At 38.8% G+C, this 15,926-nt stretch overlaps 1 protein-coding gene across 4 annotated transcripts in view; it reads left to right on the top strand.

Moving 5' to 3' along the window:
* Nucleotides 1–15,926, top strand: part of plxnb3 (plexin B3) — a 101,750-nt gene extending 85,824 nt beyond the window's left edge. For 3 of the 4 annotated variants that reach the window (XM_026927992.3, XM_053235915.1, XM_053235917.1), the window contains 16 exons: nt 658–806; nt 1,068–1,168; nt 1,317–1,534; nt 2,973–3,151; nt 3,289–3,355; nt 4,202–4,348; nt 5,553–5,712; nt 5,864–5,967; nt 6,387–6,483; nt 7,535–7,701; nt 9,448–9,608; nt 10,237–10,384; nt 10,609–10,673; nt 10,809–10,884; nt 11,695–11,769; nt 11,918–15,926. In XM_026927992.3, the coding sequence (XP_026783793.3) occupies nt 658–806; nt 1,068–1,168; nt 1,317–1,534; nt 2,973–3,151; nt 3,289–3,355; nt 4,202–4,348; nt 5,553–5,712; nt 5,864–5,967; nt 6,387–6,483; nt 7,535–7,701; nt 9,448–9,608; nt 10,237–10,384; nt 10,609–10,673; nt 10,809–10,884; nt 11,695–11,769; nt 11,918–12,022 (2,019 nt within the window). In that variant the 3' untranslated portion in view covers nt 12,023–15,926. The remainder of the gene's footprint in view (nt 1–657; nt 807–1,067; nt 1,169–1,316; nt 1,535–2,972; nt 3,152–3,288; nt 3,356–4,201; nt 4,349–5,552; nt 5,713–5,863; nt 5,968–6,386; nt 6,484–7,534; nt 7,702–9,447; nt 9,609–10,236; nt 10,385–10,608; nt 10,674–10,808; nt 10,885–11,694; nt 11,770–11,917) is intronic. The other variant, XM_053235916.1, reaches the window with a different exon arrangement.

Raw genomic sequence — 15,926 nt, forward strand, 5'->3', positions numbered from 1 at the left:
TGAAATTAAATGACGTTTCCTTAATGTGCCTTTACGTGTATGCATGCACGCTTGTATACTCACGTGATTGCGTGCTTTTTTGTGTGCATTAGGGGTGTAACGCAATGCCATTATCAGTATCTGAATCTGTATAGTGCACCAAATATCTGTAGTTGGCATGGACTAAACCAGAAATATGAACATGGTGTTAGCATGGTGTGAGAATTCTGGCTCTGACAGTTTCTCAACCTCAGATACATCGCTCCACTTGATCATTGGTCTCAACTAGTGAGACATTTTTTCTTACACTTTTTTTTATTTTTGAATACCTGGACCAGGCAGTTGTTAAAGATGAATGAATGAAAACTGTACATTACTGTACACTCACATGCACATGAAAGTAAAAAAACCTTCTGCTCGTGTGAATTTTTGTTGCATCCTGTGGAATCCCAGTCATGTTGAACACCTCTAGTCTCAAACAGATGCCCTGTAAACCTTTATAGCAAGCTTTCTAAAACAACACAGGACCTAAAAAAAAAAAAAAAACCTCATTGTGCACCCAGTTTTGTTCGTATTTCTTTTTGTGTAGTATCTGTTTAGAATACATTATCTGTTCATTCAGAATAATGTATTCATATTCGGTTACATCCCTAGTGTGTATACGTGTCTGTCTCTCAGGTGGTAATGGGGCAGTTGGAGTTTAATCTGGGCACAGTGGAGTATGACGTGGGCACTCACACACCCGTGCCTCTGGAGGCTCAGGTCGGACTGGGAGCCGGAGCAGCCGTGGTCGTGCTCATCGTCCTTGTCATCATCCTTATGTACAGGTACAACCCTTAAACATAACAAATGAAATGTGTGTGCACAGAGATTCGCTCATACCCAGGGCTAGGCAGTTCATCTCCGGTTTAGGGGTTTCCTTGCTTTCCTTGCTTAAGGAAACTCTTTAAATTCTTGACAGAAACTATAAACCGTAAATTAAGAACTTCCTGTCTGTGTTTTATGCATGTTTTCAAATCCTTTTTTTGTCTCATCTTGTGTTTATGTGTATTATGCTCTGATGATGGCGATGAATGATTTGTGTGCAGGAGGAAGAGTAAGCAAGCAATGCGAGACTACAAGAAGGTTCTGGTTCAGCTGGAAACTCTAGAGATCAATGTTGGAGACCAGTGCAGGAAGGAGTTCACAGGTGTGTTTATATTTTTCATCTGCTGTCTTTTAGATTCCCCACCACACACACTCACACACACAAACACATACACACACACACACACACCAGAAGGATTTACGGAGGATTAACTGAAAGCCGGTTGCATGCTTTTCTCTTTTAAACTCAGATTTGATGACGGAGATGATGGATTTAAGCAGCGACGTCGGTGGTCCAGGCATACCTTTCCTGGACTACCGCACATACGCCGAACGTATTTTCTTCCCTGGTCAGAGAGGGGCACCACTGAGCCAGAACCTGGACCTGCCAGAATCTCGCAGACAGACAGTGGAGCAAGGCCTGGGCCAACTCAATAACCTGCTCAACAACAGACTCTTCCTCACACGAGTTAGTTAAACACCTTTTCTCTTTGGCATTGAATTTTAAAGTGGTTAGACTTGTTTTGTGTCCAGTAGAGGGTGCTGTAGCCCTGAGGCAGTGATGTTTATCTAACTTCTGTTACGGGTTGTACAGCATTTCGAGTCCTGAGTATGATTCCCACTGAAGCCACAGCCGTACATGGCAGGGAGTCAATGTTAGCACAGCTGTTCGTGCTTTACTCATGTGGAATAGCTCTTTTTGTCCATATACAGAAATTGTATATTCAGTGATTGGCTACATGTTTCAGATATTATGCAATAAGTGAATACCTAGAATACAGGTGAGATTGGGTAGTAAGCACCTTGATGAAATATAACTTTACTTCACACAAAAGTGCAAGTAAACCAACTTAATGTATTTAAATGTACATGATTATTCCAGCTAATAAACCGAATATTTAGACATGTTAACCAAGTTGAAATGAATTTAAAACCAGCTAATGCCATCATTTTGCCAAAGTGTTTAGCAGACTCCCTATATATTTTCCAGAGTCCACAAGAAATCATAGGAAAGTCATTAATAAATCATAAAAAGTCACCCAGATGTAAAATCCTGGACTGGTATAAGTTCAGTTATCCTTAAGCTGAATTATATATGGAGTCTGCTAAACACTGCAGAGAAAAGATGACATTATTTGGTTGACTAAAATTGGTATAAGTGGGAGAATTGTGTAAACTGAACTTTTGACTGAAATTGCTCTAAAATTGCTCTAAGTAGAGCCATTCAAAGTAATTGTGTTCAGCCCAAGGCTACATTATACTGAAAGTGCATTGGCTTGACACAGTATACCTACTGCTACTGTGTACTGACATTTCTAAATATAGTTCATAATTTATCCTGAAAGAGAGAAGCCCAAGAATGACTAGTTATTGCGTAGACTAAGTCACATTATTTCACCTTAAAGAGTTAAAAAAGCATAAAGCCAAAATTGTAACCTGAGCTTTTGTGTTCACACAGCAGTATCTGTCTGTACTATTGATGATAAAACTGCCCAGTCTCAAAATGAAAACACGCTGGCTTAGTGCTTCATGCATTTTTAAGTATTTTGTTCACAATATTAAACCCAGTGTTTGACTTGTGTGTGTGGGGGTGTTATGAGTGCAGTATTTTATTTATGATACACAATCAAATTATGTTTTTTTTTAAAACCATAGTTAAACATACCAAGTGTTCATACTGTTATTAGAAAATAACCCAGTGGAGAGTCCAGAGTTTCTCCAAACCCTAAAGGAAGGTTTGCGTCAGCGTCACTATTTTTGGTCATGTTAAGACAGGATAAATCATTTTAGAGCATTTAGGCAACTAAATGCAGTTTTTTGAGAATGAACATAAATATGCAGAAACCAAAGAATGGCAGTACAGATTTCTGGTTAGTGGTTTTAAAGGAAACCGTCTGTTTTTGTAGTTTATCCACACCCTGGAGGAGCAGCAGAACTTCTCCCAGCGGGACCGCGGCTACGTGGCGTCACTGCTCACTATGGCGCTCCACGATAAGCTGGAGTACTTCACCGACGTCATGAAGACCCTGCTGGGGGATCTGGTGCAGCAGTACGTTGCCAAAAATCCCAAACTGATGCTGCGCAGGTACAGTACACACCCGCTGGTTCCTTTTTTATAGATCATTTATTGGATTAATTGCTGATTTTTTTTTTTCTCGCTCAGTTCAGTTAGTGAATAGACTTTAATATGCATAATACATTTCTTGATTTGTGCTACTGCAGGACTGAGACAGTGGTGGAGAAAATGCTCACGAACTGGATGTCCATCTGTCTCTATTCATTCCTAAAGGTACACTGTAACACTCTACAATGAAGTTTATGCCTGGGACAAAAATACTGTAGTACTGTGTGGTGCAACTGGAAGAAACACTCGTAGCCTACTTACAGTTTATGCAAAAAGTTTGCATACCCTCAGGACAAAAATTTCTGAGACTGTTTTGCAATTCTTTGTCATTATCACAAGCAACAGAAATAGAAAAAATTGTGTATTTAGTATAGTATAGATAAACAAATAGAATAGTGTCCCTAGGTGTGAATGAGTGTGTGCGGTGCACCTGCTTTCCATCCAGGGTGTATTCCCGTTTCACTTCTAGTGTTCCTGGGATAGACTCTGGATCCACTGACGAGGATAAAGTGGTTACTGAAAATGAATAAATTAAATGAATGGAAAAAAATGAATGAGGGGATGCAAATTTTTATATTCCTCCATAAACTTACCATGAATCCACTTTTCATTTGCCCACCATATATGCAGCTGTAGTATTTACTAGTGAGGCATTAATGATGCCTCAAACATTCGTTGCATTAATTTCTTAAGATCAGATACAAAAAAAAAACTTATTAGAACTAAAATTACAAAAATTCAAATATATCAAAACTAAAACATAAAATGTCTAACAATATAATACAGTTAATATAAAAAATTGTAATGCAATTAATTTAATACAAAAATGATGAAATTAAAATACATGTATAAAAATGAATAATTAAATATATAAATAAAGAAAAAATAGATAGATAAGAAATAATAATTGTATGATCACAATAATAATCATTTAATTAATCATATCAAATTTATCAACATAAATTTCCGAAATGAAAACTGTACTAATGCTTTTTTCTCATTTGTTTGCAGGAGGTAGCAGGGGAGCCTCTGTACATGCTGTATAGAGCTATAAAGTATCAGGTGGACAAAGGCCCAGTGGACGCAGTGACGGGTAAAGCCAAGCGCACCCTTAATGACAGCCATCTACTCCGAGAGGACATAGACTACTGCTCCATTGTAAGTGCCTCTTCTCTCTTTCCGTCTCTCTCTCTCTCTCTCTCTCTCTGTCTCTTGCTTGCTCTCTTTCATAAGCAGATTGAGAGACACTTGAGTGACAGCTGACACAGAACATCTCTATTAGTGTCACTCTTGTTCTGTCTTACTCTCGCTCTGCCTTTCTCTATCCCATTTCACTCTAATCTCAGACTTTTATTGCACATTCTAGTGCTCCGTGTCTCTGTTGCTGTTCTGATAGAATTGTATTGCTGGGCGCTTTCCATAACACTGGATTTCCTCTGAATGCTTAAAACAATGGCCACGTCTAGATGTATAGAATGAGTTGCGTCAGGAAGAAAAGGAGATAACAGCCATTTCTCACCAAACATTTAACGATCCCATATGTACTGTATTCATAAGAGAGTCTGGGCTGTCGAGATACTGGAGAACATTCATCTGTTATTCAATACTTCATTTTTTCCTTTTATGATTCTTCGTCTATCTTTATTTTTTCAACTGATACTTCAAAAAATTGTTTTAATGATTAAAGCCTTTCGCAAGAGTGCAAACTTGTCAAAATGTGCGAAGTTTTGTGCATTTCTATAAGTAACACAGAGCTGAAAATCTCAGTGGAAAATCCAGGGGTTTTCAACCCATTTTAAGGGCCCATATTTTTCACAATATATAGCATGAATATTGTATTTTCTAGCGTTTCAAGCTAAGAACAAGACCATGCAGCACAAATATATGCTTGTTTTATTTTAAATAGCCAATCCATGTGCTACCAGTGTCCGGAGTGAAAGCCAATTTGATTAACATGACAATATGTAGGATACGGCTCTGCTGCGGCCTGGAGAAAAAAGAACTTGAAACTGAATGTCTAATGAAATTGTACTAAACTGATAGTTTTAATTATTAATAAATATTCCATTAATCAATTTATATGCATAGAACTATTATCATAAATAACATTTATAAGATTATAATTATCTCCACTTCTTTAATTATAAAATCCTCCTGCGACCCCAAATGCATCTCAGGTGATCCCGTGTGCGATCGTGACCCCAACGTTGAGAACCTGTGGTTTTTAGAGGGTTACAATTTGTATATTCTGAGAATTTAGATTTCTGTGCCCTTTACTGTTTTCTAATACCATTTTTAAGCCACATATGTAAGAGATTTGGCTTTTCGTCATCGTAAATGTGCTACTGTGTTGTTTCCTCAGACTCTGACAGTGCTGGTTAAGAGCGGAGTAGAAGTCCAACCCTGTCCTGTTAAGGTTCTGGACATTGACACCATCACCCAGGTGAAAGACAAGATCCTGGACCAGATCTACAAAGGAGCTCCATTTTCTCAGAGGCCCTCAGCCGATTCACTGGATCTCGGTACAGCATAGTTGAAAGCAAAGAATTATATACAAACCATATTGTCCCATTGTTGGTTCCTTTCTCTGGAACTTTTTTTGTTGTGTCCATTTGCAGGCTGCTTGGATGACCATAATGCTGGTTATTAATCGTTTGTGTTTCATGTTAACAGAGTGGCGATCAGGGCAAGCAGGTCACCTGACCCTGTCTGATGATGATGTCACAGGCATAGTGCATGGTCACTGGAAGAGGCTCAACACTTTGCAGCACTACAAGGTGTGTCACATCTCACATTGCTCCTAACGTCCATTTAAAGTCTGTAATTATGGGTTGAGTTATTATGGATGCTTATTGACAGAGATTAACTTGAAAAAATTCTCTATCAATTATGCCATTTCCTCTTTTCTGTGCACCTCTTCAATGAGCAGACATGCAAGGGCAATTCAATTATGTAACGATCAATAATCCAGTCTAGCATTGCATTGGATTTTCCACCGTGCTTACCTTGTGAGGAGATGGCATTGAGTCAGCCTGGAAATTTGCCAGCTTCTGTTTTCCTTCACTATTAATTATACATTGAAAGCCTGCTCACGGCCTGTAGGAAATTTCAGCAGTGCTACAGGCAGAGTAATTCATGTATTCTATTGTGTCTCGACCTATCTGATGCCCTCATTCAATCTCTTTCATATCCTCAGGTGCCAGACGGAGCCACGGTGGCTCTCATCCCTCGTTCAAGTGCCGGTGTCACAGGCATTAATCAGATCTTCCAAACTGGAGAAAGTAAGCTTCATGGTAAATAAAAAAAGTGATGGCTGCTCTGTTCCAGTCCTGCATGGCTGCTAAATTATAAACGTAGAAGCAGTATCAGCTTCAGGGTTAGATTAGCTTGGAGTTAGAAAGATCTATTCTCCCGTGTCCTTCAGATCTGAAATAAGACATTTTTCTCCATAGTGAAGAATAACTGGCAGCTTATAGCTGCACTTTTAAGTAGTCTTTGAATATTTACTGATATTGTTGTTGTTTCTCTTTCGACTGCTCCCGTTAGGGGTCGTTACCTGCTGCTCTGATGTCACAGCTAGCGTAGGTACAATGCCATTTATTACGAGAAAAGGAATTTCAGCAATGTCAGACATAACAACCAGGTTTAACTGTTAGCACCTAAAAAGAGTAATAATCATATTAATGAGAAATCCAGTGTAGAAGTAGTGAAGACAGCAAACATTGGACTCAGAGTTGCAGAATCAGTGCAGCTGTACGAGCCAGTTACACAGAGTTACGGTAGAGACTCGGTTCGGCTAGTTAGTGATCTATGAGATGACGAAGCACGATGGTGTTTGTGGTATTAGCACAAAAGTTGTAGCTTTGGAAGCTGATCTGTTTGAGGAGAGTGTTTAGATGAGGAGGTGAGACAGCTGGACAGACTGAAGGACTAAAGCGCCGCTGCATTGCACTCTTTCGATGGAGATGAAGCAAGGGCTAAAATCCATTGGCAGCACGATCAGCAGGTAGTGGAATGGCATTGTGGGTAATATAGCAAACTATTAACCAAAGTGAAAATAGACAGACGGTGATGAAAGAAGTTTAAAATCAACTCCAAAATTCAGTACAAAATAATATTTGGATGCCATTGAAGATCACATTCTGATTATAAATATTAATAAAGTCATTCGGGGCAGATTTTTCCTTAATAATAAATTAGAGCAGCCATCACAGGACAGTTTGCGTAGAAATCTTGCAATGTGGCATGCAGTAAAGAGGGAATATTCACACTTCCCCTACATGCTCTTTTCTGGCCTCATCCTGTTCACTCAGCTGCTCTTGTTTTCGGTATGTTTTGTTACAGAGACACCCATGTTAGAGGGGGAGGAAGACGAGGGTCTCCGTCTGTGGCATCTTGTGAAGTCGAGCGAGGATCCCGAAATCCCCAAACACAGAAAAAGCAGCATGAGAGAGCGAGAACGCGCCAAAGCCATCCCCGAGATCTATCTCACAAGGCTGCTCTCAATGAAGGTAGCTCACTGTTTAGAATGAAAATGTCACTGAATAATCACATAATGCATCGCGATGCAAAAATTTGATGATGTGCATCGTGGGAATGTGAAATTCACGTCATGGGAATCAGCATTCTATTAATTTTGCATCTAATGCAGATGCACTGTTGAACACTAAAGGTCTCGATCTGCGCAACCCACAGAATTTAAATATATAGAGCACTGACAAATATCAGTCCCATGATGACGAAAAAGATGATGAAAAGATCTCTTCAGTAGCTTTCAAACAGCCACCAACAAACAACCAAGCCGACTTTGCAGCTCTATTGACGCCTCAAGCTCTGCTACGGAGCTCATTATGTCTCAATTGATCATTTTCCCAGGGTCAGAAACTTTGCTTATTTTATTAAATTTTATTAAATTTATGAATTTATTTATTTATTTTTAAGATATGGTGAACCAATAGTACATTTTGTTTACAATATTAAACCTGTTTGAAATTGTTCGTAGCAGTTTGATTTATTTAGTTTTTTACAGACGAAAATACAAAATGTTTTGCATTGTTTATGATTCAGAAATAAAAAGAGGAGTCTTTTCAGTCATAACTTCAGATTTTGTTAAAAAATATTCTGAGAATTTAATTGAATCGAATCATGAATCCAGTATCATGAATCGAATCGAATTGTGACTGGAGTGTATCGTTACACCCCTGCTGAATAAGGTTTCATTCACCTGTATTACCTTACGTTCACACTAGCAGCAATGTATGTTCATCTATCACCCAGACTGCTATAAAGTGGTCTGTAGTATGTGCTCCTGCTGGTTCCCATGGTTTCACTGGTAGCGTTCAGGTGAACTTGTTTGTTATAGGTTTTTTTCTAGCAGCAAAGATCAGTCTGACTTTTCTGACTGAGGTTTTTCAACTTCATAATACTTACTTTATTAGTATTATTACTATTCCCAACAATAAAGTAATTAACTTGTAATTAGCTCTGCAATCTGTCTATGTATTAACGCATCAAACACTCCCAAGATCTCTACAATTTTTATTTTGTCAAGCATCGTTTGTTTTATTTTACATCCAGCTACATTTGAAGCGATAAATCACATCAGTCAGTTTCTCCTCTGTCTTGAATGTGAACATATTTTTGTTCATAATTACAAAATGTTTCACAGTGGGAGAAAATGAGGCATCCTGAGCCCCACTGTCCTCACTCCCACTGCTAGTCACCACATCGCTCCGGCTCTCATTCGCATGAGGGAGAAGCCGCATCTAGCCATTATGCTGCTCATAGCTGGAACCAACTTCCAGAAGAACAAAGATTCGTCTGTTTATAAGTCAGTTCTCTTGTGCCTTTAGATGAGCACTCAGGGCAGGCATTGCACTGCACTTTGTCTTGCATTTTATTGTCTAATTTACTTTGTACTGCACCCTTTTCTTTAATTTTCGTCCTATTTTTCTTTTTAACTTCATCCCGCTGTTTTATCTATTTTATTTTGCTTAGTGTGTTTTACTTTTGTTTTATTGTGTAATAGCTTCACCTCTACTCAGCCTGACTGAGTCACCAGTTGCTACAGCTTCTGTTGCTTTAAATGTGTATCTCTCAAGGAAAAGAAATGACTTCCTAACACTTTGTCACATCATGAGTGCCGGTGTGAACACGGGGTTACATCACTCAGTATTACTGTCAGTGTCACTGTCAGTTTATTCACTGCTGCATTGCGGTGTTCGCTCTTACACTGCCATGTGTCTGCGTGTGTTCAGGGAACTCTGCAGAAGTTTGTGGACGACGTGTTTGTAGCCATCCTGAGCACCAAGCGGCCACCCCCGATTGCCGTCAGGTTTTTCTTCGACTTCCTGGATGACATGGCAGAGAAGCACGGCATCGATGACCCTGAGACCGTACACATCTGGAAAACGAACAGGTATACACTAGAATGTCTATATGCCATTTTAACCAAATGAGTTTCAGAAATATGTGTTTAATTTTGTGAACAAAGCTGATTCAGTGCCTTTTCTTTCCCAGTGTTTCCCACTGATCTGAAACATACCTAGATGGGGGTCAGAGGACAGGGAGGGGGTTGTGGGGAAATAAGGGGCAGGTCCTAATATGTGCTGCATATTTTTTTTTACAGATATTTTAGGTATGACAGATATGACAAATGACAGATAAGACAGATATTAGAAATAACATTGACTAAATAACATTGAAATAACATTGACTCTGATCACCTGCATCAGCTCGACTGTTAGGGGTTCTGGTATCTACCATCTCTCTCTCTCTCTCTCTCTCTCTCTCTCTCTGTCTTCCATACCTCTCTCTCTTTCAAATGAAAAGTTTAAAATGAAAACTACTTATTTGGGGGAAACAATTTTCAATTAAAAAAAAACGTTTTAAGTATCAAAAATGTTTTAAGCTGTTAACTTCACTGTTTACATTTGTCTTAGAAAACCTTTGACTGGTTAGTGTATGTGTGTGAAGCACTACAGCCTTTATCTCTGTTAATCAATCATTATTTTTTTTTCATTTTTATTTCTCTTTCCCACCTTCAGCTTACCTCTGCGATTCTGGGTGAACATCCTGAAGAACCCTCAGTTTGTGTTTGACGTGCAAGTAACAGACAGCGTAGACGCCGTCCTGTCCGTCATCGCTCAGACGTTTATTGATTCCTGCACCACCTCCGAGCACAAAGTGGGACGGGTCAGTAAGCTAATTATCCCCTGAATGCTGGGTCAATGTTAATTAACCAGGTGACCTCCTTCCTTGCTGACCTTTTAGAGGACCATGATGGCTCAGTGAGCATGCTCAGAGAGACAGCAATATGACAGAACATGTCAAACACTGCATGTTTTCAGTGCTGCTGTGTTAACAGTGGCTTTGAGAATGAGTGAGGGTAAAGTGTGCTTTGTTTTGTTGTGGTTTAGGATTCCCCTGTGAACAAGCTGCTGTATGCCAGAGAAATTCCTCGATACAAACAGCTAGTGGAGAGGTGAGGCTTTTTCACAGCATACACAAGCACAGTGCACGTTTTCCAATATTCACAGACAGACATTCAGAGACTCTGACCAATAAAACTCATTTTCAGTGAAACACTGTTAAAGTATGTGGTTTGTTCGTGCTATAGGTACTACAGTGATATTCACAGTGCTGCATCAGGATGCTATCAGGAGATGAACTCCATGCTCACTGAGTTATCCGGGGTGAGTTATAACACTTGCCGCACCAAATTACACTAGTTAACAATCCAATTTCTAATCTGCAGTAACATTTAGTTATTTAAGGTCATTTAAATGCAGGATGAACAAAATCGGATGTAAAGAATAAAACTCTTGGGGGCATGCTATGATAGGAAAATAATCAGCTGTGCGATGATGTGATTAGTGACTGTTACCACCCCAGAGTTGATTATTTTCCGATGATAGCATATCCCATTTTGTTTGATTCCTCTAATAACACATCAATTTGCCAACAATTACAATTTTTTATTTTTTAAAGAACATACTTTTTATCCATTTATAGTTACATGTAATATTGTGGACTATTCGTGAAACAAATTCGTTATCACTTACGTTAAAGCAGCTATAAACAGTGCCTCCTTCAGCAGCCTCACTTTTTTTCCTTCTCTTGAAATTAATAAGACAAAAAAACCTCAGCGTGTCATGTTACCGAGAAACAAGAAAGATATTCCTGTGTTGGAAAACTTAAAGTTACAGCTTTACTTGTGACTGTTACAAAGCGCTGACACTGGAGACGCCTTCAATTTTGCAGAAAACATTTTAAACTCTGTTCATGTGGTGTGTCTGCCGTACAAGTCCATGTGTAAGTGGTTACTATGGAAACAACAGCATATTAGAGCACACATTAATATATACCTTGCAGCCGGACCTACTGCCACCTTCTGACCAATCAGAGATGAGAATTCACTGTGGTGTGCTGTGGTGTAATGCTAAATAAATTATGAGCTCTAAGTTTATTTGAAGCAAAACATATGGTGCTTTGTATGATTTCAGAGCTTTGCTTCAGAGATGAACAGCTTGGTGGCGCTGCACGAGCTTTATAAATACATCAACAAATATTATGATCAGGTCAGTGATGCAGCACCAAAGAAACACACCTTATGAGAATGTTATTGTTTATATACTGTTTATATAATTTAGAAAGCCTATTTATGGTTGCATTTGTGTCTGTGTGTGTGTGTGTGTGTGTGTGTATGTGTGTGTGCTGTGAATGCAGATTATCATGGCTCTAGAGGAAGATCCTGCAGGCCAGAAAATGCAATTAGCCTACCGGCTACAGCAGGTCGCCGCCCTGGTGGAGAACAAAGTCACTGACCTTTGAACTTTGAGCCTTTGACACCTGACCCAGAGGAGGAGAGTCTTTGACCAGCTTGACACAGCTGACGGAAACCAGCTCGGTACTGCGTGAAATAAGATCAAGCTGAGGAATCAGATTCCCCCACCCCTTCGCCTGCACCCCCACTTCCTGCTTCAGCCTTCGGAAGAATTGAGTAAGGCTGAAGCGTCAGCTATTAAGCAGGTTTTATCACAGAGAGTGTGAGATAAAAAAAGCACATACAGCCATTTTTTATCTGCTAAGCACATCGAACTGTTTTTCTACTTAGATCACACGCGATTCAGTGCTCGTTTGACACGTCCGATGCGTGAACGTGATTTCGTGTGTGTGTGATCAGTGTTTTTTTTGCTTAGTCGGAATCAGAATGTCGACTCTGTGTAGCTTTACGTAACGTAGCATTTGTGTGATCTGTTTTTCAGTCTTGCAATCTGGAATATTAATTGGGTTCTTAGATTAGCAATTATTAATGACAAACTCATTCATATCAAATTATAAAGCACAAGCACAAGTGCCATAACAAGTGCAAAAACAGCACGTTTTATTATAGCACAAGGTGTGTATGTGTCAGAGAGCAGATGTGTGTGTGTATATGTGGCTATGCCTGTTTTTTTTTTCTTTTTTGGACAATAGCATTTCAGCTTTTAGCTTCATTTAGATGATTTGTCAGAATGAATGCACTGGAACGGTTTGAGACTGAATTAAGTAGTTTTTTTTTTTTTTACTATATTAGATACCCGTAATAAAGCAGCAGCGAAATATTTGAGCAATAACAAGATGCTCAACAGATGTTATAGTAGGGCTGAGCGATTAATCATATTTTAATTATGATCAAAAATTCTTCAGAGAGATCATGGGATAATACAGAATTTAAATGTATAATATGTTAAGTTAAACTTATAAATAATGATATACAACAAAGCTATTTTGTTCCGAATAATTATGATAAATAATCGTGAATTCAGTATTGAAATATTGAAAATAATCGTGGTGATCAATTTAGCCCTGGCTGTTTTTCTTCACCTGATGACTGCATCAGTATGTGTTCAAAAGTTCAACGTGGTTCAAAAATTAGATGTGATAAAAATTAGATGTGATACTTTGCTGCTGACTTCAATCAAAAGATCAAAATAATTTCACTGACTGAAGCCTTAGCACAGAGCTCAGTTTTAATGTTTTTAATTTGACAAAACAACGAAACTGGATTAGGGATGTTCCTTAGGCGTGGCGTGGTGGCGTTTCTAGATGAGTGCATTGGCGATAATGACGAATGGGCGGAGCCAGTGGGCGGAGTTGGTGTGGAAGAGGTGCGGACACTGAATAGAAGAAACTAACTTATTTTTACTGTAAATAGCACTTATTTATACAAGATTACCAAATGTGCCTTGTTTGTAACCTTTAATAATGATTACCGATTCCAGTATACAAGCTTGACGTTATTTGCCAAATAGAGAGGAGGAAAGTGCCACAGGATTTGAAACGACAAAAGCTGGCCTGGACAGATTCAGCTATTCACACCACTTCTGACTGTTTTGTTGTTGTTGTTGTGGAGAAATGTGTTTGTTGTTGGAAGTTTCTGTCTCAGGATCACAGCTGCCCTTCTCGGTATTTCAGTATTGCTAAATGCTTTCCAGCATACTTCAGTGTACACTGTTCTGAAGAGTATAATCTTCAGGCTCGTATTTTTTTGGTGTTCTCTGTGATACTTGTGTAAATAGAAATGATATTGGTGTGTAATCACGTGGATTTCTTTCTCTTTTTTTGTTTGTCTCGGTTTGTTTTTTGCCTGTAGCACTTTGTGTTTACACTTCTGTCTTTTCTGTCGCTTTATAAATCTTTGCTAGTGTGTTTCCTGATTGCTTGAACGGGGTGTGTGTGGTGTGTGCCCTCATTCAGCCACTCTTGTGTACAGTGAAAAAAATGCTGGGCACCAAACAAAACACAAAAAACACACCTATATGTAAATACTGTCATATTAAAGTAGCTGTTTGTAATTTGTAAAGCTGCCTACTGGCTGCAATAGCAATTTTACAAAAAAAAAATAATAATAATACATTGATAAGCTGTTCCCCTTCCCTTTAATTCACCCCATACCTTATATTGGAACTACAGGCGCTTCTCGTTTCTTTAAAGGCACGTCCACATTTCCTTTCATTGCTTCCCTTCCTCGCTTCTTAGCTTCTTAGGGAAACGAGATAATCATTAAAATGTAAAGCATGTGTACAGCACATGCCTAAATATTGATATTTTAGCCTAAACAAGATTCTACTCATCACTTGACTTTTCAGTTTTTAAAGCAAGACATATTAATTGACTTTCATGCAAGGATTTTATTTGTACCCATTGCTTATTTTTTCCCCCCATTTTCCCCCTAATTTGGTCCCACCCAGTAGCGAACGCTCCCCTGTTATACGACAGCTACAAACCGGGGAGGGTGAAGGCTAACACGTGCTTCCTCCGAGACACGTGAAGCCAGCAAATCTCTGCATCTTTTTTTTTAAAACTGCTGCTCATACTGCATCACAGGGCAGCGTAACACACTCGGAGGAAAGCACTATTCGCCCTCTTCCACGTGCACGAGCTCTCAGACGCCTGCGATTGGCTCGTGTCACTGCGATTACCAGGGGAGAGAGAGGAATTGTTTTTTATTTGTTTTTAGCCTTATGTTAAACTCAACGAAAAAAATATACTTCTGCACAGGAAACACCTGTGTATCCTCACTTTAGAAGTCTTCTTGTAACTTCGATTCTTCAGAACTGATGTAACGGAAAGATGGTGGACTTGATGATCGATCGATGAAGGAGCCAAGGAGGCATCAGTTACAGTTTTGTGAAGCAACCTGTATATGCCTTACAGGTTACCTTTTATAGAGAAGAGGTGGAGCTCTCTCCCAGCTGGGGGCAGGGCTACTTTTCAGTCTGGACAAATGTAAAAAGACAACTACAACAAAGAAACTAGCCACACCCACTGCATGGCAATGTTACGAACCACAATTTTTTTTTATAAGGTATTTTGTTTTTCAAATGGTTACAAACTGCACCTTTGTTACAAGGGACTGCTGATTCAATTAATAGTACCTTCTTTAGAAGATTGTGGGTTTTTTTGTAAACAAAGACAAATTGTGAGTTGATATTTATTTAGCATATATAATTTAGAAATATCAGGGTTGGTGAAAGTAATACTAGAGTACATGCAGAATTGGGTAATTTAAAACAGCAGGTGAATATTCATTTGTTTATACAGTATATGTGTGTTAGCCTGAAATTTGAATGTTTGGCTTCTCAGTGTAGTCTTAATTATTAGAGACTTGTGCATGCATGAGGTTTTATTGCCCTGTTTTTTTTTTTTACTGAGCGCATGATGCTTGTGTCTGTGGTTCACAACCGGCCCGATCGGACAACGTGTGTATGTACAAGCAAGCCCCTGTGTAAAGGCGACAGTCTGTGGACCTCCAGTAAAACACACCGTTCCCCAAGAGAAAAAAAAGAGAAACTGCTGAACTCTTTTCTCACTGTACAGTCTGTGACACTGTCTTGCCAAATGATTGTTGATTGAATGGTGTTTGTGGAGTGAATCACCATATTTTACACATTTTTTTATACAAAGGGGAAAAAGAAAAAAGAATATGAGGTAATTTTCTAAAGGAATCAGGGTTAAAAGAAAGCTTCGGCCCGTTGTAAACTTCAATTCTCTTTTGTATTTGTATTGAATATAGTTTGCTAACAGTTGTGTATATGTGCCTGTAAATATTATGAAGAAAAAAAAATTTTTTTGGACTCGGATACTTTTCTCTGCTGAGGAGAAATTAAGAGCCAAAATAATCACTAAAATGAATGAAATCACAATTTGTATGAGAATTAAAAAAAATAAAGTTATAATTTTAACAGAGGAA

This window comes from Pangasianodon hypophthalmus, chromosome 8 (genome assembly GCF_027358585.1).
Source record: "Pangasianodon hypophthalmus isolate fPanHyp1 chromosome 8, fPanHyp1.pri, whole genome shotgun sequence".
Taxonomy (NCBI): domain Eukaryota; kingdom Metazoa; phylum Chordata; class Actinopteri; order Siluriformes; family Pangasiidae; genus Pangasianodon; species Pangasianodon hypophthalmus.